The sequence below is a fragment of the Crocodylus siamensis genome, chromosome 8, assembly GCF_052110815.1.
Source record: "Crocodylus siamensis isolate JL-2025a chromosome 8, ASM5211081v1, whole genome shotgun sequence".
Lineage (NCBI taxonomy): Eukaryota > Metazoa > Chordata > Crocodylia > Crocodylidae > Crocodylus > Crocodylus siamensis.
In genome coordinates this window covers 46,167,338-46,191,492 of record NC_143402.1, presented here as the reverse complement: position 1 = coordinate 46,191,492, position 24,155 = coordinate 46,167,338, and the positions used below count along the sequence as shown (strand labels likewise).

The following is a 24,155-nucleotide window of genomic DNA, read 5'->3' as shown; positions in this document are numbered from 1 at the left end:
CTGCTCCCGCCCTGATCTTCTGCATGCCAAACGCAAAGTTTTTCATGCCACTTATAGCACTTATGCTATGGGTTGGCCATCCCTGCACTAGAGACTATATAAAATAGTATGTAGCAGTCATACAATACATTTTACCCACAGATCTCAAAACACATTATCAAGAAAAATCAGTAATTTTGCCCTCTTATAGAGACAGAGAAACAGAGGCAAAATGCTGCAGGTCACCTACAACCGGAACTGAAAATAGAAGCCAGGTCTTCTCAGACTCAGGCTCATGCTGCTCTCTAGTAAGCAACCTTGACGCCTCATCTTGTGGGTTCAGGGAAGGGTGAGCTGGGAGTAAAGGAGCATTAGACACCAACCATCAGGTTTGCACAGTCCACCCAGTTCAAAGCTGTCTGCCCTTCTGCTGAGTGCCTCATCATCATTTTCATATCTCCCTGGGGAGAGGTTACTGACTTCTGAGCCTGTAGAAAAACAATTCACAGCACAATTCACTGTCATTAATCAGAACTAATGCTCATCCATTTAGAAGGTGGGAAGGGAGGTTTTCCCAGGGCTCACAGGGGGTGCCAGTTTGCAGAGCCAGGCAGGCCACAGGCCCCCCAGGAGCTCTATCAATTTACTTCAGTCCTCACAGGTATCAAGAGTAAACAAAAACTCCCTCCTGGAGTTAGACTCCACTTAGTATTGCAGGGGTGGGCAATTATTTGGGTGGAGAGCCGCTTACTGAGTTTTGGCAAGCCATCGAGGGCCACATGATAGGCAGGCAGGGGCAGATAAATATTAATTTTCTAAATTTTTTAGGGGCCCTGCAGGCTGGATAGAATGGCCTGGTGGGCCGCATCTGGCCCCCGGGCCGCATTTTGCCCATCCCTGAAGTATTGACTGTTGTTCCCTGTTGCTCTCTCTACTCCTTCACAATCCGACCTGCCCCGAGTTGCCTCTTTGGATGTGTGTGGTTGCAAAATAACCTCATTCCTGGAAGAAAAAAAAAACATGAGCAAATGTACTCTGTAGAGTTGGAGCATGCCTCCAAAAGGGAATGTTGGGTGTTTTGAAACACAGACAAAAATCTCCCTAGGGAATGTCATTCCTCCTCTCTTGCTTAGTAGAGAAATTTTCTACCACAACAAAAGAGCTGGGACCAAAACTTCTGTTCATTTTCAATAGGACTAGCCCCCCTGAGTCTAACAGGTGCTTTTGAAAATCTCCCTCTACAGCTGCATTTCCTGGGAAAGGGTTACATCATTGTATTATACTTAGTAGGATCCTGCTCTGCAATATGCTGCAACAAACTTCATATTGCAGTATCTGTCTTTGCTAAGTATTTTTCTCTAGGTGTATATACACTCAGGGGCCAAAATCTCAGCTAGTGTAACTCCACTGACCTGGGCACAGCTCTGCGGATTTACACCCAGCAGAGGTCTGGACTCCTATGCTCTCACAGTTCAAGCCATACACATGAAGCTCTTCAGTGTGAGGTAAACAATGCCATCTCTGGGTGCCTGGGAGGCTTTGCATTTAGAAGCAGGAAGATGCTAATGCTTTGCCTTTGAAATGCCTTAGCTCAGTAATAGCACATATATATCAGCTTAGCCTTATTTCATCCTGTTTGCTGAGGGCATGTCCTCCCTCCACCCATCCACCCTGGCCCTTATGCTAGTGTCTGTAGAAATTGTCTGCACTCAGCAAGACAAGCAGACTTCGACAGCTCTTTGTGCTCTCTGTTCAGTTGGTATCATTATGCCCTCCTCCTGGGCATCATGACACTAGCCAACTACTCAGTTGGTCTAATAAAAGATACCGTATCTACTCAAAGAATCTTGCCTGTTTACATCCTTAGACCAACACAGCTACAACCAAAAACCTAGCTCCTCCTGGGCAAACATCCCACATGATTCACATAGAGAAGAGCTCCCTTAAACTGGCAGATATTTCCTGCATATAATACAGTACCACAGGCTTCGCGGGCCGCCATGAGACCCTCCGAACTATTTCCTGAGGCTCGAGGTGCTGCAATGGGAAATGAAAATAAAAGTAAACACTGTACTTTCATTTTTGGGGGGGGCGGGGGGGTGATGTGATACCGCTTCCCAGGTCTTTGAATATGGCTCGCCAGTCCACTGGGTGATAAAAAAATTAATGATCCAGCCCCACATTCAAAAAGGTTTGACACCTCTGCAGTACCCAGTAGGGTGAAAAGGGTGCAGAGACTGTTGTGTTCAGAACTGATTCAATTATTCCAGCAGCAGGGGGGCCACACTTGATCATGCAGCCTGTATGATCTTGATCATGCAGCACTCTCACAGAAAACTGAGTTGCCAGACATCTCAGGCTAGTGATCCATCTAGTTCAATATCTGGTCTGTGCTGGATGTTTCAATGAAAGATGCAGAAACCAGAAGTGAGATATTACAAGAGAAATGTCTTCTGGACTCTTCTCAGTCAGAGGCTGAGTGAGCCTTCATCTTCCCACTGCACGTCAGCAATTCCTATAACAGAGAAATTACCTGGCCAGAATTAAGATATAAGATTCAAGAACCCTCAGGCATTAGGGCAGTTCAGATGCAATCCCAGCTACGTGGGTCAAGGCTGTCTCCTTGCTCGTTTGAGTTAAACAAGAGACCCGCAGCATCCTGGCATGCTCTCTGGGCTGGCAGGGTCTCTCTGCTCCACAGCAGGACTCGCCCCTCCCCTCTGCTGCCCAGCCCGAGCAGGGACAGGTAGGGGCAGGAGTCTGGCCAGAGAAGGGTATAGTTACCTTTTCCCTGTGCCACCGGTAGGGACCCAAGTTCAATCTACTGGTTGCTCCCCCCTCTTTCTGCAGCACTGGGCACCATGGCCCCTGAGGCAGAGGGGGGCAGGGAGGAGAGTTAGTTTCCCCTGTACGCCCACTGGCAGCTGGGCCTGCCCGCCCTCGCCATGGCACTCACTCCCTGCCCAGAATAGGCTCCAGCTGGCCCCTGGCACTGCAGTGAGGTCTGCACGGCCTGGCTGCAGCCACCACTTGGCCTGTTCTTGGGGCCTGTGGCTGAATAAGCCCCCTCCTGCCCTGAGCACAGAGAGGTTGCTTGCGCTACTGCTACTCTGTATTCATAACTAGCTCCCTCCCAGCAGGAAGGGGCACTGGCCCCGAGCACAGAGCGGCGGTGGCCGGGCTGGGGAGACCCTGCTGCAGTGCCAGCAGCTGCAGAAGTCCCCTGCTGTTGGGAGGGGGCTTGCCATGAGCACAGAGACCTGCTTGCACCACAGGGGGTCTGCCCAGCCCAGCCACTGCCACCTCTCTATCCCAGCAGGAGGGGGCTTATTTAGCCACTGGCTTCTGGCACCTCAGTGGGGGCTGCCCAGCCTGCCTGCAGGTGAAGCTTGGGTGTGTGGTGGGGGGGGGGTGGGCAAACCATGGGGGGAGCATCCACCAGCTCAGAGCCCAGGGGCTGCAAGTTAACCCCTCCAGGCCTGCAAGTGCTTGGGGCTAGAGGCTGAATAAGTCCCCTCCTACTGGGAGGTAGCTTGCCCCAAACACAGAACCAGTGGTAGGGGTCAGGCCCTGCCCCCACCACTGCCCCCATCCGGCAGCTGGAGCAGCAAGTGGCTTCCCAGGCTGCGAGCCCCCTCCCAGCAGGGGCTGTGCTCTGGGGCCGGCAGAGCTGCTGTGGAGCGCAGTGGCGCTTGCAGGGCTGTGGCCCGCTCCAGACCCTGATGCTGCTGTATGCAGCCCACTGCAGCTCTGCTGGCCCCACAGCGCAGCCCCTCACCGGGAAGGGGCTCATGCTCCCCCACATTATGACAGGGGCTGCTGCCCCCATTAATGGCCCTGCCTCCTCCCGGTGCAGTGGCGGGGATGGGGCATGGCCAGGGAAGGCCGGAAGGGGGGGCGGGGCAGGGACAGGGGTTATTCCTCCTCCCTCTGGTCTCTGGTGAGGGGACAGCCAGGGGGCCTATTCCGGGCAGGGACTGAGTGCCACAGCGACAGCGGGCAGACCTGGCTGCCAGTAGGGGTACAGGGGAAACTAACTCTCCTCCCTGCCCCCTCTGCCTCAGGTGCTGTGGTGCCCCACTGTTGCAGCAGCAAGGGGGGAACACCAAGCAGACCTGACTCTGGTCCCTGCTGGTGACACCCCACCCTGGCCTGTTCAGCCCAGGTTAACCACATACCCCCTACAGCTTCCCTGCAGCCAAGGGCGCACTCTAGTGCCTCCCAGCGCCTGGCCTGAGCAACTGCAGGCATGTGCCTGGATTACCTCAGTCTAGAGAGCATGTTTGTCCTGTTACAAACTGTTTCAGCCTAGGCAGGTTAAACTAACCTGCAAAGGTTGAATGAATTCAGGCTCCGGCTTTTTGAATGTCTGTCCCTAGGCTTACTGTATAGTCATGCAGCTTTTAACATAAGAGTGCTCTGCTCTCAGCTAATTTGTATTATCTACAAACAGTAAATAGTATTTCGCCTTCTCCCAAAAACATCTCACAGGCCAATTGCTCAATCAGAACAAGTTCCTAGTGCATAGCCTGAATTTTTCATCCCTTGCTGTTTTGAAGCCATTGCTGCTTGTCCTCTCATTCTATTTTGATGTGTCAGCTGGAGTGCATAAATGATATTTATTAAGCAGCCCCTGTGTGTCATTGTTTGTAAGAATCCTGCCATACAGAATTAATGTGCTGGTACTGTGCATAGCCTCTGACTATCCCAGCCTCTTTTATCTTTTCGGCCATCTTATTGCAGAGTGTTCTGGATGAAGATGAATTAAATGTGGGCTGGGAGACCCTGTCTTTCACTGGTAGGGTTATATTTTGTGTACCCCACTGTATCAGTGCTTTCAGCTGCAGACATTTCATAGGATCTTAGATATGGGAACAAACTCAATGGCTCCAACCTATTCTTGGGGCCTCAGCAATATACTCTGAAAGCATCAAGGAATGGGAGAGGAAAACAACATTTCTAGTCTGAGGATGTCTGTAACCCCCTTAAAAGGCAGCTGTGTGCTTTTGGCTTCTCTAGGGACAGACATTCAAAAAGCTTGAGCCTGAACTGATTCAATCTTTGTGGTTAATCTAACCTGTATAGACTGAACCGATTTGCAAGTGAATAGACATTAACTTTTGATTCTGGAAATGCAGGCACATGTCTACAGTGGCTCAGGCTAAACACTGGGAGGTGCTAGGGCAGCTGTCCCTTCTCTTCCTCAGCAGCCTCACGGTTGGAGGGAAGCTGACAGGGTGGAGTGGGAGCATAGCCAGTTCCTCCTGGCAGGTGGCTAAGTATGATTGTGGAGGGGTTTAAACCCCCATCCTGGCCAGTTGGGACCCCAGCCGGGGTATGCCTGGAGGGGGAGGGGGGAAACAGTCCTTGCTAGGCTTATCTCTGAGGCCAGACACTGGCTCAGGCAGCACCTCAGGCAAAGGGGAAAGGGGAGGATTAAACTCTCTCCCCTCTTGGTCACAGGGACCCCAGGGTCTTTCTGGCTTTCCCCCTGATCACTGCTCATATGACAGGGAATCTGGCCAGAACCAGTTGTCATGACTTTGTCACCCACACGGGGCTGTGGCTGGGGGTGGCCTGCGGCCACTGCTGCAAGCAGACACAGAGGGACCGGCCCAGGCTGAGCTGCGGGTGCTGGGCTCTTCCCAGTGGATTGCAGCTTGGGCTGGGGGCATGGGGGCTGCACAACCAGATTGGTCCTGGCTCCCTGTCCCCAGGGAAGGGCCGTAGCCAGTTGGGAAGAGCCTAGCTCCAGGGTCTCTGAAGCAAACAGCACAACCCAGCCCAGGGTTGAAAAGAATGCTGGGATGCTGGGGGACTCCGGTTTAACTTAAACCACGAAGGGGTCTGGGATAGAAATGGCATAAGCTGGTTTGACCCAAATTAGTTAAGTCTAATACTATATTCAACCAGGTTTATTTTAAACCAGTTTTGGCCATTTTGAAACTGGTTTATATGCACTGAACTTCTGTTCTGTTGCAGGTTTAAACCAGTTTCTGATTGGTTAAACCAGTTTATGTGTAACTTCTGTCCCTGGTGTCCCAGCACATAGCAATGAACCTGAAGAGTATACAAAAAGGATCCTCAGATGAAAGGAGTATCAAACACCTGTAGGCAGAGGCTTCTCCTTCACAGGGACCTTTGCTTTTCCTCCACTCCAGAGCCCATGTTATCTCTCCCAAGAGGCACTCCAGCCAACTCAGTTCCATCCCACTTAGGTTTGTCAGCTGTGTGCTTCGCAGCGCCACATGCTATTATTCTCCTCCTGACTCACTCATGCATCTGAATCCCCACCAACTCAAGGGCTGTCTAAAAGGAAGCACCCATCCTTAACCCATCTTTTGGGAAGCTAGACCAGGGGAGCAGTGTCTTCTCCGTATTGTCATGGAAGAAACCTGACTTTGACTTAAAGTGCCCGCTGCCATTTTGAAGCACGTGGATACTGAATACATGAGAGGTTATGGGTGCTTTAATTAGAGCAGCTCTCAAGAGTGTTCTAATTAAAGTGTCCCCCGACCCCAGAGCACATGTAAAGATACCCACTATGGCTTGTCTCCAATTAGTTAATTAAACTCCTCTGAACTTGAGGGACGCACCCCCATGTTAAGTATAGACAGTCAAAAAAGCCTGAGGCTGTATTCATTTAATTTTTGCAGGTTATTCTAAGCTGCATAGCTCGAACTGTTAAGAAATTAACTTTTGATTCTAGAAATGCAGGCATATGCCTGCAGTGGCCCAAGCCTAGGGTGACCACTTTTTCAAAAGAGAAAGACAGGACACATGCCCACCCCACCCCACCCCCACTTCCGCTGGCAGTGGCACAGCCGTACAAGACCCAAGCAGAGCAGGGGGCTGGATGGGGCTGCCCACTGCAGGCTCAGGGATCCCTGCCGTGCTGTCTTTCTCCTGGAAGCCTCACACTGGAGATGCACACTCCCTGCATGCCTGACAGCAGCAGGGGGCGCAACCCCATGCCACCACCCCCCCACTGCTGCTACTGGGTGGGCAGGGGGCACCTCACCCTGGTGATGCAGCCAACATGGAGTCCCCAAGGGCAAGGAAGGGAGCCCCAAGCCCACAGCCTGCATCTGCTCCTGCCCCACACACAAATCTGGGGTAGCACATGCCCCCCACGCCTCCTGCCGTCTGGACAAGCCACCTGTGGCTCCATCCTGCCCCATGCCACAGTTCCACACACCGCTCTGGCTGGACAGTGCTCCCAGCCCCTCCCCCACTCCCTTCCTCACTGTGAGAGCCTCCATCTGCCCCTGTTATGCCCCCTCCCCCTCATACACTTACCTGCAGGAAGTTGCTCTCCACTTTGCTCAGCTGCATCTCTGGCCACATGCCCCCTATGTCCCACTCCTGGCAGCCCCTTGCAGCCAGACTGCAAGGGGAAACCTGCCATTTCCTGAGGATTCCTGCATGACACTGCAGATCCAAGACAAATGCTGTCCCAGAGTCATGCAGCCTGGGATTGGGACTTGAGGTTCCCATCCCGGGACTGTCCTGCCCAATTAGGGATGGGTGCTTCCACCCAATTACGAATGAGTTGTCACCCTACCCATCATGCTGTATTGGGGTCACTAGAGCATGTCTCTCTACTCGGCTGGAGCAGACAGCTTGGGTCAAAGCTAGCCTGCCCACCCTTCTGGGGGGCACTGCAGGGGAGGTGCAAAGTGTCCTGGGAAGTTGAGGGACTGTGAGTTAACTTGGAGGGGAATGTTTATGATTTAGCCTGGGCTGATCCATACAGATCCTGCTGCCTGGGAAGTGCCTAGCATACATGATTTTCAGTATTTATATCTGCCTGTGGTGTTCATGAGGAAGTCACCCAGAGTTTGCAAACCTATATTTGATTCTGCTTCAGCAACTGCTGACAGTGACTTACCCCTGTTGCCTCATCTGGGAGGGAAAAGGCTATGTGTAAATGTACAGCTTCAAGTGCGTCTCCTTCAAGCAGCTTCCTGCCACATTTCTGAAAGCCTCAATAAAGCTGGTGATGCCAGCGAAGGCTGTTTGCTAAATCTGCAAGGTAGTTGATGTTGCAGCTGGATTAACTGCCATGGCAACCCCTCTCTGACACCAGGGTGCCAGCACAAGGTTAGGCAAACAACAGAGAGCCTGGAGTTTGAAACTTGTTTGCTATAAGGCAAGACCTAGCAACCTAACAGTTGCTGCAGTTTCATCAGCATCAACTTTCCTTGACTTCGCAAGTTATAAAAAAAGTCTGGTTTGGATAATAAAGGCTGCGATGCAGCCAACAGTTTGTGAACAAGCTTTCTACTTGCTGCTGTGTCAGTACACCTCGCTTCTCCTGACCTGCTGCCCCCACTGCTATTCTAGGAAATGATTACCGTCACACACACCTCTGCTAATGCTCATCAGTCCCTTGCTATCCTAGCCCTGAACTTGTACTAACAGCTCCACCACTCCTGATCTACAACAGCCCTTTCTGTTTTAACCCTGGCTCTCCCAGGGGCAGTTGGTGCCAGTCCTATGACAGGCACTCAAAATCTGGTTATTATAGACACAGACAGAAGTGAAAATTTTCACCTGATCTGGCCCCCCCCCGAAGGCACTCTACAGCTGTGACCAAACAAAGTGCAATGCTGCAAAGCACTTTAAAAGAGCTCAATCCTGCAACAATATGAACCCTCGTTACATGAGCGTTCAGATGAAGACTCTTCAAAGTGAAGCACCTTCATTAACTTGTGTCTGCACACACCAGAAGCAGGGCTCAGATGACAGCTCAGCCCTTGCTCCTCACTTTGTTTTCAGAAGGGTGGGGAGGGAGCAGAGAGAGCTCATTCTGAGGGTTGGTCAGCCAGCGCTGGATGGTGGGACAGGTAGATTGGAACAGATTGGGTGGGACAGGTGGACCATCAATCCACCCCTGCTCCATGCCAGCACAGCTGGGGAAACCCCAGAACAGACCTCCCTCTCCTGCTTTCTCTCCCTCCCATCCTGTGATAGAAGGGGGCTGGGAGAGGAGAGGCAGAACTAGGGAAAGAGGCTGCTGAGACACAGCCTCTCTCCCTGGATTGGCTGCAAATTGAAGCTCAGTCCTCCACCCTCCCAACCCAACAGCTAATGTCTCTTGGATCAGGAAGATCAGTCTAACTCGTGACACTTTCTCTGAAGTGCCATGAATTAGACCCAGGACCTGCACTCCTGGGACTCACAATTGGGCCAGGTACATATATTATAAAAGACTGGAAACTGGTCTATACCTGTAACAGAAGTTCAGCACACAAAACCAGTCTATACCCATAACAGAACAAAAATTCAGCACACATAGACTTGTTTAAAAATGGCAGAACCCAGTCTACGATTTGCCCCCTCTGCCCCGATCAAAAGGGTGAATGTGTGTTCTGTTCACAACCAATGTAAAGTACACCACTTACAGAAAAGTGCATTACTTAGACTGATTCCACCTCAGGCTTTTTGAATGTCTGTACCTAGCCACAGAAGCCAACTTGTGCCCAAACTCATTTCACATGTGATGTAAACCAGGCTCCACACACGTCTATACAGTTGAAACAATCGGGCACTCCTTAGCTGTTCCTAGTCTCCAATGCTGCTTTTAATGGTCAACTTCTGCTCTTGCATCAAAATGAAACTAACCTGATCCCTTGAAAAAACTAGCCTTGCTGAGTTAAAATAAGACTACTTGTATTCATTCCCCTGCCACTCAGCAAATCCTTCACTGCCAGTGTGAAGCAATGTGGGCTGAACACTCAGGAGCAGCAGAGGGAGAAGCCAGAGGCCAAGTAGCATCTGGTGAAATTAAAATCAGAGAAGAGCTGCCATCAGCAGAGGGGGACAGAAGGCATGTTTTAATTAGCAATCAAGAAAGCAAGGATTGGGTTTCTGGCTTCTGTTGCAAGCCCAGCTGTGTTTCCACCACAGGCCTTTGAGTTCTAGATTGGGAAGGAACAGAGCAAAAATTGTTGATACTTCTGAGGCCCAGTCTGGGCACCTGCAAAATACCTGAAATGGAGCAACTGGGAGGTTTTACTGGAGGTGAAGTAGTCATGGCTAGTGGAGCCTTCCAGTTCCACACATAGCATTTGCATATTTCCTGTAAATCCAATATATTCTTTGGTCAATATGTCTTGACCTTATTTCCCTGTTTTATGTGACAAGTTAGTTTCTCCTCAATGCTTTGGGGCTTGTGCCTGACAGCTATGCTAGAGAGTTGTTCGTGCAGTTTTAAGAATATGTGAGGCACTTGTCTAGGATGGTTTAGACAGGGATGATAGTGTCTTGAGCAGGAGGTTGGACTAGATGATCTCCTGCAGTCCCTAGATCTCCTGCAGTCCCTTCCAGTCCTACTTTTCTGCAATTTTGTGATTCTCTGTGTATCACCCATGGCCAGTGCTTGGCATCGTGTGCCTGATCCAAAGAGGTTGCAAGTCTGTTTTAGAGCTTTGCTCAAGTTTTGGGGGCCTTTATTTGATCCTAGGTTGTGCTTAAAATGGTGGTCATTACTTATCACACCTGCAAAGTACTAACCAAGCCACCTCTCCTTAAAATCAGCAGCAGGATTCTCGATGTACTCTAATGGAGTGGGACCAGGTCCTAAGTGTGTAGCATTATTGACCTATATTTATGAAACAGTCTCCTTATAACTCATCTGTGGTTGTGTATGCAGTTGTGTAACTGCATGTACAAAGGAGCAACTAGGTAGACATTTGATTGTCTTGTGGCCATGATGAGATATTCAGTTGTGCTAATGCCTCCATACAGAATGGGTGCTCTCCAGTTTAAAATTTAGAGCTGTTATTGATAAAGATTGTTTAATTTTTGCACAGGTATATGGGAGAGGAGTCCTGGTGATGTGAAGGCTTATAAATTTAGATGACAAATATGGAGCTGGTGTAAAGCAGCATGTCTCTGTTCTTTTCCGTTTACGACATCTGAAGATCTAAGCCATCACCAGTGGTAAAATCAAGAACTCAATTAAAAAAACACTGGGAACCATTGTGGGAACTGTTGTGTGAACTACATATGGGTCAACAACTCTTACAGTGAACAGCAGCATTTAAACAGCAGTTGAGAGAGAAAACAGGGAAGTATCTTCTCTTGATGTGCCTAGAAGGGGCGTGTAGGTAGGAATACATCAATGCCTAGGTTAGAATTTGCCCAGGCCACCAGAGTTTACACCTGCTCTTACGTAAGAATGTTGCTTGGGGTCATCAGTAACTAGCAGTTGTTAGAGCATCTCCAGCAGCATAGGGGCACCAGTACTGTGGTAAGGTAGTGGCTCAGTGAAGACTATGACCCATTGAGAGAGATCAATGGGCACATCACTACACAGAATGATCCAGTTGGTAGAGTGCAGGCATGGGACTTTGAAGATCAGGCTTCAGTTCTCCATTCTGCCACAGACTTCCAGTGCAACTTTGGAGAAGCCATCATCATCTCTCCAGGCCTCAGGTTTCTAAATGTAAAACGAGGATAACCATACTTGCCTAGCACATGGGGATGTTGTGAAGATAATGATAATCAAAAGCTAATAACAGCAATAGAAACAGGCTCTCAACTGCCATTCTTCGTATCTCTTGTTGGTTAGTGCCAAATATTCATCTAGCTTAGAGGTGCTGCTTAGTTGGCAGGATCACAGCATAGGAATATCTAATTATGTGAAACTACACCTTCTTGAGAGTTTCCATAAAATAAAACAAATCTCTGTGTCAGACTGGATTTTTCTGCAGATTTCCTCAAAAAGGAAACTGTATTTGTGCAGTACTATAACCATAAGAGCATAAGAACAGTCATTTACTGGGTCCATCTTACCCAGTCTCCTGGATCACACAGTGGCAGGGAGTGGATGCTGAAAGGGAGAAAACTAGGTATGACCAAAAGTTTTTTCCACTATTCTTCTCTCAGTTGCACCTTTCAGCATTTAAAGGAAGTTCTAATTTAGGGACTGTGCCCCTAACACCTATGCTCAATAGCTACTGATGCATCTTTCCTTCAAGAATTTGTTCATTCCGTTTTAGAAACTGGCTAAACTGTTAGCTTCCACAACATCTTGTGGTAATGAGTTCCAGGCTTATTGGCATGTGGATGGGATAACTGTCAGTGGCATTTAGCAGACATAACTAGCCTTCCAGAAGCACCACACAAACACCCTTATAACCCTTCCAGTTTAGGAGCTTGGCATGTTTGAGAGCACCACTTTCTCACATAGTAGGTTGGCCATGTAGATAAGTCTTACAGGACCAAGACCTCCCTTTTGATCTAATTAGGATTATGTTTCTCCCTCAGCCTCACATGATTCACAGGGCCCACTTGGAGTTCATTGAGCAAATGACATAAAATATGCACAACTGCCACAAAACTGGAGCCAAATTCTCCAATGATTATAATTCATATCTCATTACACTTGAGGTCCCCAACTGAATACTGATACTTATATTCACCACTAGGCTCATCATAGTCCAGGCTCATACTATGGTGCTTTTTAGCCATACCTTCCTCCCTTACTGTCTCTTCTCTCAAGGGATCGCAGTAGAGATGGTGGGCACTGGTCTCGCATATGTTATGGTTAATTATAGTGGAGCAACTTATACTAGAGGGTGGCAGCAATTTGACTCAGGAAGGGAGGAAGAAGAGCTTATGCTTCTCCTGCATTAGGTAATATAGCCCAGCACTGCCATTCAAGCCTAGTCCCTGTGTAGATCACTCATGCCTACCAACCATTCCCTCTGCTGGTAACACCCTATTCACTATTTTCCCATTCTAGGACACTGTCTGGGATCCATAAATTTCCATGCAACTGGTATTGTTTTGATCTCAGAATATCTCTTTATGAATGATACATGCCATCCAATCTGATCACTTCAGCACTGAGAAGCAGCAGTAATGTTCCTTGGTTTTGGAATATCCATGTGATGGGAAAAAAATACTGAGCCCCTCAGGGGTTGTCAACATTGCTCCCATGCTGCATATGGAGCACCATTAGAAAGCATACCCTGGAGAACACTGTCTTCTTGCACCCAGTTAGTGCAAGTCAGCTCCCAAAAATTAGGTGCTCTGGGTAATAAACACCCTAGCACTATTGGCAGGGTTTCTGTCTCAAGCATGCTTATTAGTATGTGCTCAAGACTAGACCAGAACAGGTCCTTATCCCTGGGGTTTGGCATGCACTGAGTGGGAGTGAGTGGGTGCTCCCAGCCATAGGAGGGCAAATCTAGAGAGAAGCAGCAGCAAATCTAGAGAGAAGTCCTGTCAAGTCTGGTCCCCTTTTAAAAATGATGATGCTGTTCCTAAATACTGGGCTGAAGTTGGTTTGATTTCTCAAGATACTGAGATTCCCTAGGTATGACCCAAGTGCTAGCAACATTTTCAGGTAATGGAATAGTATCCATGCAGCTAAAAAAAACCCAAAAACCCATCTTTGGAGGACTCTCAGAAAGTGCTGACCAATATGCCCAGGCTAGAAGAGGTAAATTTCTCTAAGGCCACCAGCAGCAACTGACTGTTTTGTCTGGTCAAGAACTTTAAGAAGTGAATCACAGTGTGACAAAAGCTTATGCACTGGAAAAGTTGAACCAATGTTCAACTTAGTAGAGGGTCAAATTCAACCCTATTCGATCAGAGGTGCAGATCCTCAGCTGGAGTAAATCAGAGTAGTTCCACTGAAGCCAATGGAGCCATATGGATTTACAGCAGGAAAGGATTTGGCCTAAAGCATACATGTTAATTGTACATTGACTGCAAATACCATAGCTGCAATGAAAGTAGAGAGCCTTCATATCTTCACAATGTTATATGTATATCCTGCCAACATGACAATATCAGTGTCGGCCCACCTCATCTTAATCTTTTCTATGGCTCAGCATTTCCAGTGTATTGTAGAGCTACCCTGGATGTTGTCTGAATGCAGTACTGAATAGGTCACTGGTGGTTACTGTGATGATTGGATCAAATCTGGAAAGACTTTCAGGTCATGATGTAGGCCTCACCTTTTTGGGTAGAAATTTCCCTAAGCTTTGAAGTGGCTTTGGTAATGTCTTCTTGGAGTGAACCCTGTATAGTTAGCTATGTAGAAGTTCAAGTGAGAAGTGGGTGTATCTGGAAGGGCCCACTTCTAAATAGATGTAATAGCACACAGCTCAGGGATAGCCGAGGACATTATTATATTGCAAGATGCATTTTGTAATGTAATCAGCCTCAGTGTTGTTATTACCCTTAAAATGCTAGTTTCTCCTTAGGTATAGGTCACTTCACTGATTGCAGTATTTCCTAATCTTGCTATAGGGAATGGATAAAGAATATTGCAGTGACTGGGGGAAGGTGATTTAGTTCTCATGGGCAGATTTTTAGGCCTTTCCATGCTTTTCTTCATATCATGAACACCCACACCCTCCCAGTTAGTCAAAACTTGGTCCAAAGTGTCAAGAATCATTTAGCTGTTTGTTCCTGAGGCATGTCAGCTATGGCCCAACTGCAGCCTCAAAATCAGGTTTAACAAGATTATTGAGAAACAGATTTTGCATATTCAAAACTTAAGCAGTAAATTGTTTGTAACTGATTGAAACAAAACAAAAAGGGGGTTTCTCGATCTGACCCAAGCCCAGGCTGTGACACAGTACAAGGACGAAATGCCTTATAGGGTTATAAGTACTGGAGATGAATGCCTAACAGCTGGATTTATGTTTTTCTAGCTACCGCTTCAGTGAGCTAAGACCTAGGCAAATCATGCAAAACACTGCTCATAACTTATTATTTTTAAAATTCCTAGCTAATTTTCAATGTAACCATGCCCATGTCCCTTTTTTAAATCTCCCATCGTTTGTGTTTTTTTGTTTCTTCTTGGAGAATGGCAGTTTTTTCAGTTAATGTCTCAGGGGGTCAAATGGGGTAACATGTGAAAATAGATATCTGTCATCATTGCTAGTCTTCTCCATGCAATCAGGGACAAGTCAGCACATTTATGTGCAACATTTCAGCCACAGTCTGCTCTGATGGCTATAAAATGTTATCTAGAGGTTTGCTTTTTGAGAATTGGCTTGTAGGTGAAATAGATATTGCATTAAAAAAATGGTCCAGGGGAATGGCAAGGGTTAATTGGTTGATTCTAAAAAGGTTCATTCTAAAAGCCAGTTTGTGACAAAGTTTCCTTCAAGGCATACTGTGTTTCAAGCCAGCAGATATACAGACTGGGAAATTGAAGACATGTACCACACTTTTCCATAACATGAAGTAAGGTGGCTGTGACAGGGGGCCATCTCAAGGCCAGTCCAATGCTGGCCTGCCCACCTGTCTCAGGCAGTCTGCCCACGACTCACCTGCCACACCTTTGTTATAACCAAGTTAAATAGTTTTTCCTAGGCGGGAGGCTGCCTATTTAATGCCCAATGGCAAGGGCATAATACACAGCTTTGTACTATCCCTACACCGTGTCCCATGCCTTGCAGATGGCATCACTACATCACTATATGGCTCCAGCCATACGCTGGGCCCCACTATATTCCAGCTGACATTCGTACCCCAACCTGGATCCCTCCTACTCAGGCGACCTAATATCTACCATCATCCTGGGCTGCAAAACTCGCTCATCTCCTTTCCCTCTTGGCAGTGGCCCCCTCCGAGACCTTTGGCTTTGCAGACCCTGGCCTTAACTCTAAGCCAGTTGGGACTCCAGTCTTCTAGCTTCCAGCCATCCCTCGTGGTAGGCATTCTTGCCTTTTGACTCTTCATGGTCCTGGTCCCAGCATAGGTCAGTTTAGGTTCTCTGGCTAGGTTTTTGAGCAGCTAGCCCTCTTTCCCATATGGGTCCGGCTTCTCTGGCAGCACAGCTGAGGCTGGCCCTGCTCCAGCCCCCAGCTCTTGGCCCCCAAGGCAATGCAGGGCTAAGGCCAGTGTGGGGAAGCAGCTGGGGCCAGTGCAGGGCTTGGGGGGCAGTGGATCCACTGGTATGGGGGGTGCCAGCACTGAGCAACAACCCCAGGTGTGGGGGAAGGGGTGGCTGCATGGGCACAGCAGGCCCCAGCCCTGATCCTAGGCCCAGCACAGCTCTGCCCTCTCTCAATCCTTGCCTGGTCTCAGGCCTACTCCCTCCCTCCCTCCCTCCCATATCCCTTCCCCTCCCCCTGCCCCTTTCCTCACAGACTTTCCCACCAGGGGAGGTGGGGTGGTACGCATGCACTCAGCACCACCACAAAAAATGCTTCTCCCTCTGCCTATGCCTAGGGTCTGGGCTTATACGGAGGTTGCCCAGCTCTTGTCCAATCCAGGGGCCCTCTTACAGTCATGTGACTCCCTAATTAGGCTGAATTGCACCTGCTGGCTGCTCAAGCCCCTTAAAGTGGCATGCATAATCTGTGCTCTGCTACAGTGGCATTAGGTCACAATGCCAAACTGCAGAACCCTAAGGATGAGGCTATGGTGAACAGACCAGATTAGTAAAATGGTAAATACCCAGATTAAATGTGTACATGTGATGGGTTTGTTGGAACAAAGGAATATGCTGACAGGACAGAACATGAACAGTATGACAACCACAGGGGAATCTAATCAACAATGCCCAAAGATGAAGAGTCAGAGGGGAGAAAGAATACAAGAGGAGGGATTTCGTAGCAGCAAAGGGTCCCCAGGTGGGGAATCCAAGGGCACCATGGACAAAGGAAACACCACCAGCCCGTCTCACCTACCCCAGTTGGGGAGGGAACACAGGAGAGATTGGGCCTCAGCCCTTGAGCTCCAGGCTGCTGACATTCAAGAGAGAACCTCAGGGTGAAGCTTGTGTACTGGCCAGATGTATCTTCCCTCTGTGACAGCCTTAGACCTGGTAGATATAGGATTGTTTGCATTATTCTTATCTGCTTCAATGCTTATCAATAAAATTTGCCTATTATTGAATGGAGAAATCGCGTTTGGTCTGAGGATTTGGGTCCAGTTGGAACAAGGTATCTGGGTCATTAATCCAGTGTCTACATGCTCTATGCTAATGCCAATGACATGCATGCTGGCAATCTAGGTTCTTGAAATAGCTGGGCATGGCCAATTCACTGTGTGTAGGGATAGCTCTTAGTGGCGTGTCCAGTATATTGCATGCCTCTCTGTGTATAAATGGTATGGCTGGGCAGACATCTGACTATATTTGCTAAATTTTGAGAAAGGACACTTAGAATACAGAGTTTTTTTATGGGGATCTATAAAATTAAATAAGCATTGTATGAAGGCTTCTATATATAGGCAGAGGTAATTAGCTGTGTTAGGCTGAAGTCAGGCAGAAGGCACAGTAGATTTTCAATTTATAAACCAATGAAATCAGTCCATAAGGTATAATTCTACCCTGGCTTTCATCTATACATAGACAGAATTTTTTTATACATGTGGATATATCTAGATACTGCCTAATATATTGCATCTGTGTGTTCATAACCAGCTACTGCCTAGGCAGTGCCAGAAAAGAGTCCTGGAAGAGTTTTCAGGTTTAGGAAGAAATTGTTGCTACCGCAGACATGATACCAAATGTGCTTGTAAGTGCATGACAGAGAAGGGACTCATGCATTGTCACACTCAGAAAAAACCAAATAGAGCCTGAACCATACAACTACAAATAAAAAATTCAGATTCCAGTAGAGAAAACTCTCAATGCAGTGATAAGGACTGTACTACTTAATAGATACATGTATATTGGTGTTGTGTAGGTCTTACAAAAATATTGTCTATTTAAGATGGCAGGTTAAAAATCAGAGTTTGTTTCCCCTGAAAATATTGTTCCAAATAATATATAAGATTATTCAAGAGACTTTTTAAAGGAACTCTCTTTTGCCACTATGGATTTGTTCATTTATTTTTGGTTTGCCTTTGCATGTTTGTATAGGTGAGCGCTGACAATAGGACTGGCCAAATTTCACATTTTATTTTAGCCAGTTTTTATGTCAAGTTCTCATTCACTAATAAAGTGGGAGCTAACATTTTTGGCAGGCATGCCACTCCCATCCCACTCCCCAGCTTGCTTTGCTTTCTGTTCCCTGCTGTGCTGCCTGCCTCCTTCCCAGTCTGCCCTGTGGCACACACTGAGGCTGCCTGTATCATGGTTTCCCTGCACCAGCAGATGCTGCAAACTTCGTGGTGCAAATTATAGAAAGAATTTTGTTTAAAGTAGATGGCATGCACTGGAATTAGCTAAAGTGTTGCTGGTATGGTTAGGAATTTTACATGCTTAATTTCACAAGAGCTTGGGTTCACATTCATCATTTTAAATCAGGAATGGTATGATAAATTGAAACATAAACAGGTCCGATATATTTCAAATATCCAAAAACAGATAAAAAAGGCTGAGGATCTGCTTGAGCCTAGCAACTCATCGCATTAGTATCAATCTCTGAGGCATGTCAGTTGCCTACAGTACAAAAGGGCAATCATGTCTGGTTGCCATTGACCCCCCCCTCCCCCAGTCCAAAAGACCAACTAACCAGTTACTACTGGGTTAACTGGGACCTTTGGCATAAATCCAGAGTGAAGGTCAAACTCAAGCATTTACCCGTCTGTTGCCATAGCAGATAGATTATAAACCGCTCTACTGCATATACAGATAGCTATCTACATTCTAAGTATATTTATAATAATAATACTTACATGCATGTAAGTAAATAGATATAGAACAGAGGCTGGCAATTATTTTGGGCGGAGGGCGGCTTACTGAGTTTTGGCAAGCTGTTGAAGGCAACATGGGTAGTCCCACTGTGGCAGCACACCTTCAGGTACTTGCCACTTTAAGGGCTGAGGGAGGCAGCTGGCAGGTGCCTGATGAGGGCAGCCATTTTCAAATATAGGCCAGCCAGGCAGGGCCAGCAGTTGGCTGCTTGCAGCCACGGGACCAGCACCATCCAGCTCCTTTGCAGAGTGGAACATTCTGGAGGTAAAGGCAGGAGCTAGGGGGATGGCTTGGAGGCTCCTGGTCCTGGGCATGACCTAAAACTGTACCCTGCCAGGGTAGGGAGGTGTGGTAGGGCTCCTTGTGGCCAGGGAGCCCCCAAGAAGTGCCAAGACCATGAGCCTCCTTGGTGGAAGGTGGGTAAGGGTGCTTTAACCCCACCCCCACATCTGGTAGGTAATAATATGAATAGGGGGAACAAGGGGGATCAGATATGTTAGTATTGAGAAACCTGAGCCCAGCAGGGATGTGAGAACCTGGAGGCCCCAGAGGAAGTAGCTTGTGTAGTGTAGTGTGAGGGCCCACTCAGAGAAGGGTGCAATAAAGGGTCCCTGAAAAACAAAGTGTGTTGAGGTGCAGAGTAGGGCTGCGAGAGTGGTTTGAAGGATTACATCAGGGGCATACTGAGTAGGGCTGTGAAAGCAGCTTGAAGGGCAGTACATGGACCAGCCGCAGAAGTGTGAGCATGAGAGCAGTTGCCCAGTTAGGGGCTTGGGGCAGAATCAGCCCAGGGTTTGGCACAAGCCTAGGCCATGTAGAGTAGGGGAACTCACAGGAACCAAAGGACTGCATGGTAGGGCCAGCGTGCAAGTAGTGAAGCCTGATGGCCCAAGAGGGACCACTAAAGAAGTGCAAGGGCAGTGGAGCATAGCCCAATAATAGGTGGTGCCAGAGGGCCTTGTGAGAGAGGGCTGAAGTGCAAGAGGCCTCCTGTGAGAGAGGGAGCAGAATGAATGGAGTCTAACTATGAACTGAGTTTGCTCTGGTCTCAGATCAAGGAGCAAGTGTAATCAGATTGTCACTTGCGAGACATGGACCACAGTGTAGGGCAGGTTTGGAGCCATGGATAGCACTCCGTGGCATTGGGGCAAGGAATGAGCAGCCTCCCACTCAAGAAATCAAATTAACAATCAAGTCATGACAGGTGAGTCAGGGTAGACTGCCCTAGGCAGGTGGACGGGTCACTTTGGGATCTGGCCTTGAGTTTGCCCCCTCTCATACCCGGCCCTTGACAAGTGCCCTGCCCCCTGCTTGCCATCTTGGGACTGAAAGTCCCACCCCCTAACCCCCAACCTTTGCCACCAGAAGTCCCTCCCTTTGCCTCCAGAAATACTCCTTTCAGCAAGGGCTTTTGCCATCTCAGAACCAGAAAACTACCAAAGTATATTCAAAATATATGTGTTCAAATCAGCGGGTCCAGATGCTTTCCACCCCAGGGTGTTGAGGGAGCTAGCAGGGATTATTGCAGGGCCCTTGGCACGGCTTTATGAGCGCTCATGGTGCTCAGGCCAGATGCCAGATGACTGGAAGATGGCCAACGTTGTCCCCATCTTTAAAAAAGGGAGGAGGGAGGACCCGGGCAACCATAGGCCCATCAGTCTTACCTCAATCCTAGGGAAACTCTTTGAGAAGATCATCATGGAGCACACCTGCAATGGGCCGGCCTCAGAGATTATGCTTAAGGGCAACCAGCACGGTTTCATTACGGGCAGGTCATGTCAGACCAACCCGATTGTCTTTTATGATCAGGTCACAAAAGCATTGGATGCAGGTGTCGCTGTGGATGTAGTCTTTCTGGACTTCAGCAAGGCCTTTGACACGGTCTCCCACCCCATCCTCATTAAGAAATTGGGCGACTGTGGCATTGATGCCTACACAGTCAGATGGATTGCAGATTGGCTGAAGGGTCGTACTCAGAAGGTGGTGGTGGACGGGTCATATTCGACCTGGGGAGAAGTGGGCAGCAGAGTCCCCCAAGGCTCGGTCCTTCGGCCCACGCTGTTCAATTTCTGTATCGGCAATTTGGATGATGGGGTGAAAAGCAACCTGTTTAAATTCGCTGATGATACCAAAATTTGGGGTGTGGTGAGCACGTTAGGAGCGAGGGAAAGACTGCAGCAAGACCTGGATACGTTACAGGGGTGGGCTAGCAAAAACAGGATATGCTTTAATACTGGCAAGTGCAGGGTGCTGCACTTAGGCAGTAGAAACTAGCAGCACACTTATAAGATGGAAAACCCCTTTCTTGAGAGCACAGAGGCAGAAAGGGAACTTGGCGTCATTATTGACCCCAAGATGAACATGGGCCGACAATGTGAGGTCACGGTTGGCAGGGCTAACCGGACCTTGTCGTGCATCCACAGGTGCATCTCAGGTAGAGCCAAGGAGGTGATCCTTCCCCTCTATGCAACACTGGTCAGGCCACAACTGGAGTACTGTGTCCAGTTCTGTGCGCTTCACTTCAGGAGGGATGTGGACAACATTGAGAGGGTGCAGAGGAGGGCCACCCGCATGATACGGGGACAACAGGGCAGACCCTATAATGAGAGACTGCAGGACCTGAACCGTTCAGCCTTCACAAGAGAAGGCTGAGGGGGGACCTGGTGACCATCTATAAACTCACTAGGGGGGACCAGAAGGGTTTGGGAGAGAACTTGTTTCCCCGAGCGCCCCCTGGCATAACAAGGAATAACGGCCACAAGTTGTTGGAGAGTAGGTTTAGATTAGACATCCATAAGAACTACTTCACAGTCAGGGCGGCTAGGATCTGGAACCAACTTCCAAGAGAAGTGGTGCTGGCTCCTACCCTGGGGGTCTTTAAGAAGAGGCTTGATGCCTACCTGGTGGGAGTCATCTGAGCCCAGTTTTTTCTCCTGCCCAGGCAGGGGGTCAGGCTTGAGGATCTACAAGGTCCCTTCCGACCCTACTGCTATGATTCTATGATTCTAAAAATTGAACATCTACAACATTCATTAACTGACTTCAAATAATATCTTTGTCCTGATTTCCATGTGTTTGTGTAGTGTACATAGAGGTGATTGCACAATAGTTTAAAAGGAAGTCTGACTCTATATATGGGGGTGTGGGTATTGGTTTGTGGGAGTATCTGGGGTGTGGGGAAGATGTGTGTGTGGGGTAGATATGTGGGGGGCTGTGTGGCTGGGGAGGTACGAGGGTCTGCATGTATGGCAGTGTGAGGGGAGGTGTGGGTGAACGTGTACGGTGGAGTGTGCATGTGGGACTCACCCTATGAACACACACACACACACACTCTCTCTCTCTCTTTCTCTCTCTCTCTCTCCCCCGCCACTCCCTTGTTGCACAAACATACTCTGTGCCTCCCTCACTGCATGCACACACACTCTGTGCCTCCCTTATTGCTCTCTGTCTCTCTCACCCTCCCTCATTTTGTACACACACACACTCTCCTGCTCTTGGCCCCAGGGTACCAGCACAGGCCCTGTGCTCCCATGGTCCAGCCATGCTCCTGAAGACCATGTGGTGATAGAGTGGCCAGCAGGCGTGCAGGGAAGCAGTGAAAGTGGCTGCAGGCAGAGACTTCTGGTTGGGGGGAGGTAGGGGTGGGGGGGGGGCCAGGCCCAGGCCAGCCTTTCTGCTGCATTCTGCCGGCTTCCCCTATGTTATATTGCCCCTGTCATCTTTGACAGGCAGCCAGGAGCAGATAAATATTAATTTTCTCAATTTTTTAGGGGCCCCACAGGCCAGAAAGAATGGCCTGGTAGGCCGGATCTGGCCCACAGGCTATATTTTGCCCACCCCAATATAGAATGAGGGAGGCATTTTAAGTTGTAAGCACTTTAATAATGTTCAAACTGAGGCCTAATCACTTTCAAAACAAAGGCACATAGGCATCTAGGCTCTTTTGAAAGCCCACTGAAGCCTTATCTGCATCTAGAGGCATGTAAATATCTTTACAAATCTAACCTTTACTCTGTGCTGCAATTCCCCATCTAGACATTTGAAACAATGGTTTTTTTTACCCCTTGTCTAACCTATTAGGTTGTAAAGTCCTTGAGGTAGACATTGTTTCTCATTATATACTAGCCAATTGCCCATCAAGAATGACAGGGGAGAGTGGGCAGAGATGGAACCCAGAGTCCCTGCCCCATCCAGGTCCACTCCCCACTTCCCTCCTGCTGCTTGGGGTCCATGCTCCCCCACCCCCTGCTGTGGCAGCGGGGAGAAGGGAGAAGCGGGCTCAGGCTGACACGGCAGCAGTGGGGGGACAGGAAGAGCAGGCTCAGGGCCAATGTGGGGGAGGTAGGGGAAGGAGTGGGCCCAGGCCCAAGGAGGGGAGGAGGCCTGCTCCTCCCATCCCACTGCTGCTGCCATGTTGGGCCAGGCCTGTTGCTCCCCACCATCCTGCTGAGCGTGCTGACTTCTCCCCTCTCCCTACCACTGCTGTTTTGGCCTGCTCCTCCCCCCACCGCTGCCATGTCAGCTCTGCAGGCAGCGACAACAGAAGAGGGGAGGGGCGGGCTGAGGCCAGTGCTGGTGGCCTTGCCCCCAACCCCGCAGCATCCCAACCCCACTCCCCTGCCCATGCTGCCGCTGCTACCTCCAAGAAACAAGGTGGGGGGGGGCAAGGCCAGCTCCGGTGGCCTCGCCCCCCACCTCTCCGCTACCGGCCTCTTCCCACTGTTCCATCCACTCCATTGCTGCCACCTCCAGGCGCCGCTGCCTCCATCCTGTGTCCCCGCCATCATGGCAACACTCCGCCGTGCTACCACCTCCTGTCCAAGCGCTGTATTCACACTCTGACTGGTTGTTTCACTCAGCCAATCAGAGTGCGAATGAAGTGCTATGGGCAGACAGACAGGCAGACAGACTGATTAGGGTTTTATAATATTAGAATTTACATAGCACATACTGTAGCAGGTCCCTGAGTTTCATTAAGACTCCCAGGCAGCACTGTAATACCAGCAAGAATATTCCTGCTAGCTAACTAACTATTATGAAAGATGATTGCTAATACTAATAATAAAACCAAGAACTTTACTACAGGTACAGTTGGCTCCAAATATGTAGGGGCTTCCACTGATACCCTGTGAATCATGTTTCCTACAGCAGTAGGACCTGGGATATTAGAAAGGATCTGCACTTGTCCTTATGTGCCCATCCCAAATGGCATATCATCCTGAACTGTCAATCATTCCTACCTGTAAGTCCTGCAACTACATCTGTGTTGAAGTCCAGCATGGGTTCAGAAGAAGAAGAGAAGTGTGTTTTGAGGCTCTGCGCGAGTTCTGTAGATGGGAGAGCAGCCATGCTGAGCCAGGAGCCACCTAATAAGCCAAAGAGAAAATGCTAAAATGAGATTCCTAGCTGGAAAATTGGAAGAGATAGCAAAAACTGTAGGTAGCAGGAGTGCAGGGACTGCTCCCACAGTGCAGGACACAGCACCTCCTGACATTTCTCTCATTCTGGATTCTCATCATTCAGTTGCATACTGACAACATCTGGCTTTGCTTTT

The 24,155-nt window shown here is 48.8% G+C and overlaps 1 protein-coding gene across 2 annotated transcripts in view; it reads right to left on the bottom strand.

The window, feature by feature from the left end:
• LOC149858410 (BTB/POZ domain-containing protein KCTD8-like) overlaps nucleotides 1-24,155 on the bottom strand; it is a 131,964-nt gene that overhangs the window by 5,657 nt on the left and 102,152 nt on the right. For both annotated transcript variants that reach the window (XM_090060393.1, XM_090060394.1), the window contains exons 3-4: nucleotides 23,842-23,967; nucleotides 363-467 (exon numbers count right to left, since the gene is read on the bottom strand). In XM_090060393.1, the coding sequence (XP_089916519.1) occupies nucleotides 363-467; nucleotides 23,842-23,950 (214 nt within the window). In that variant the 5' untranslated portion in view covers nucleotides 23,951-23,967. The remainder of the gene's footprint in view (nucleotides 1-362; nucleotides 468-23,841; nucleotides 23,968-24,155) is intronic.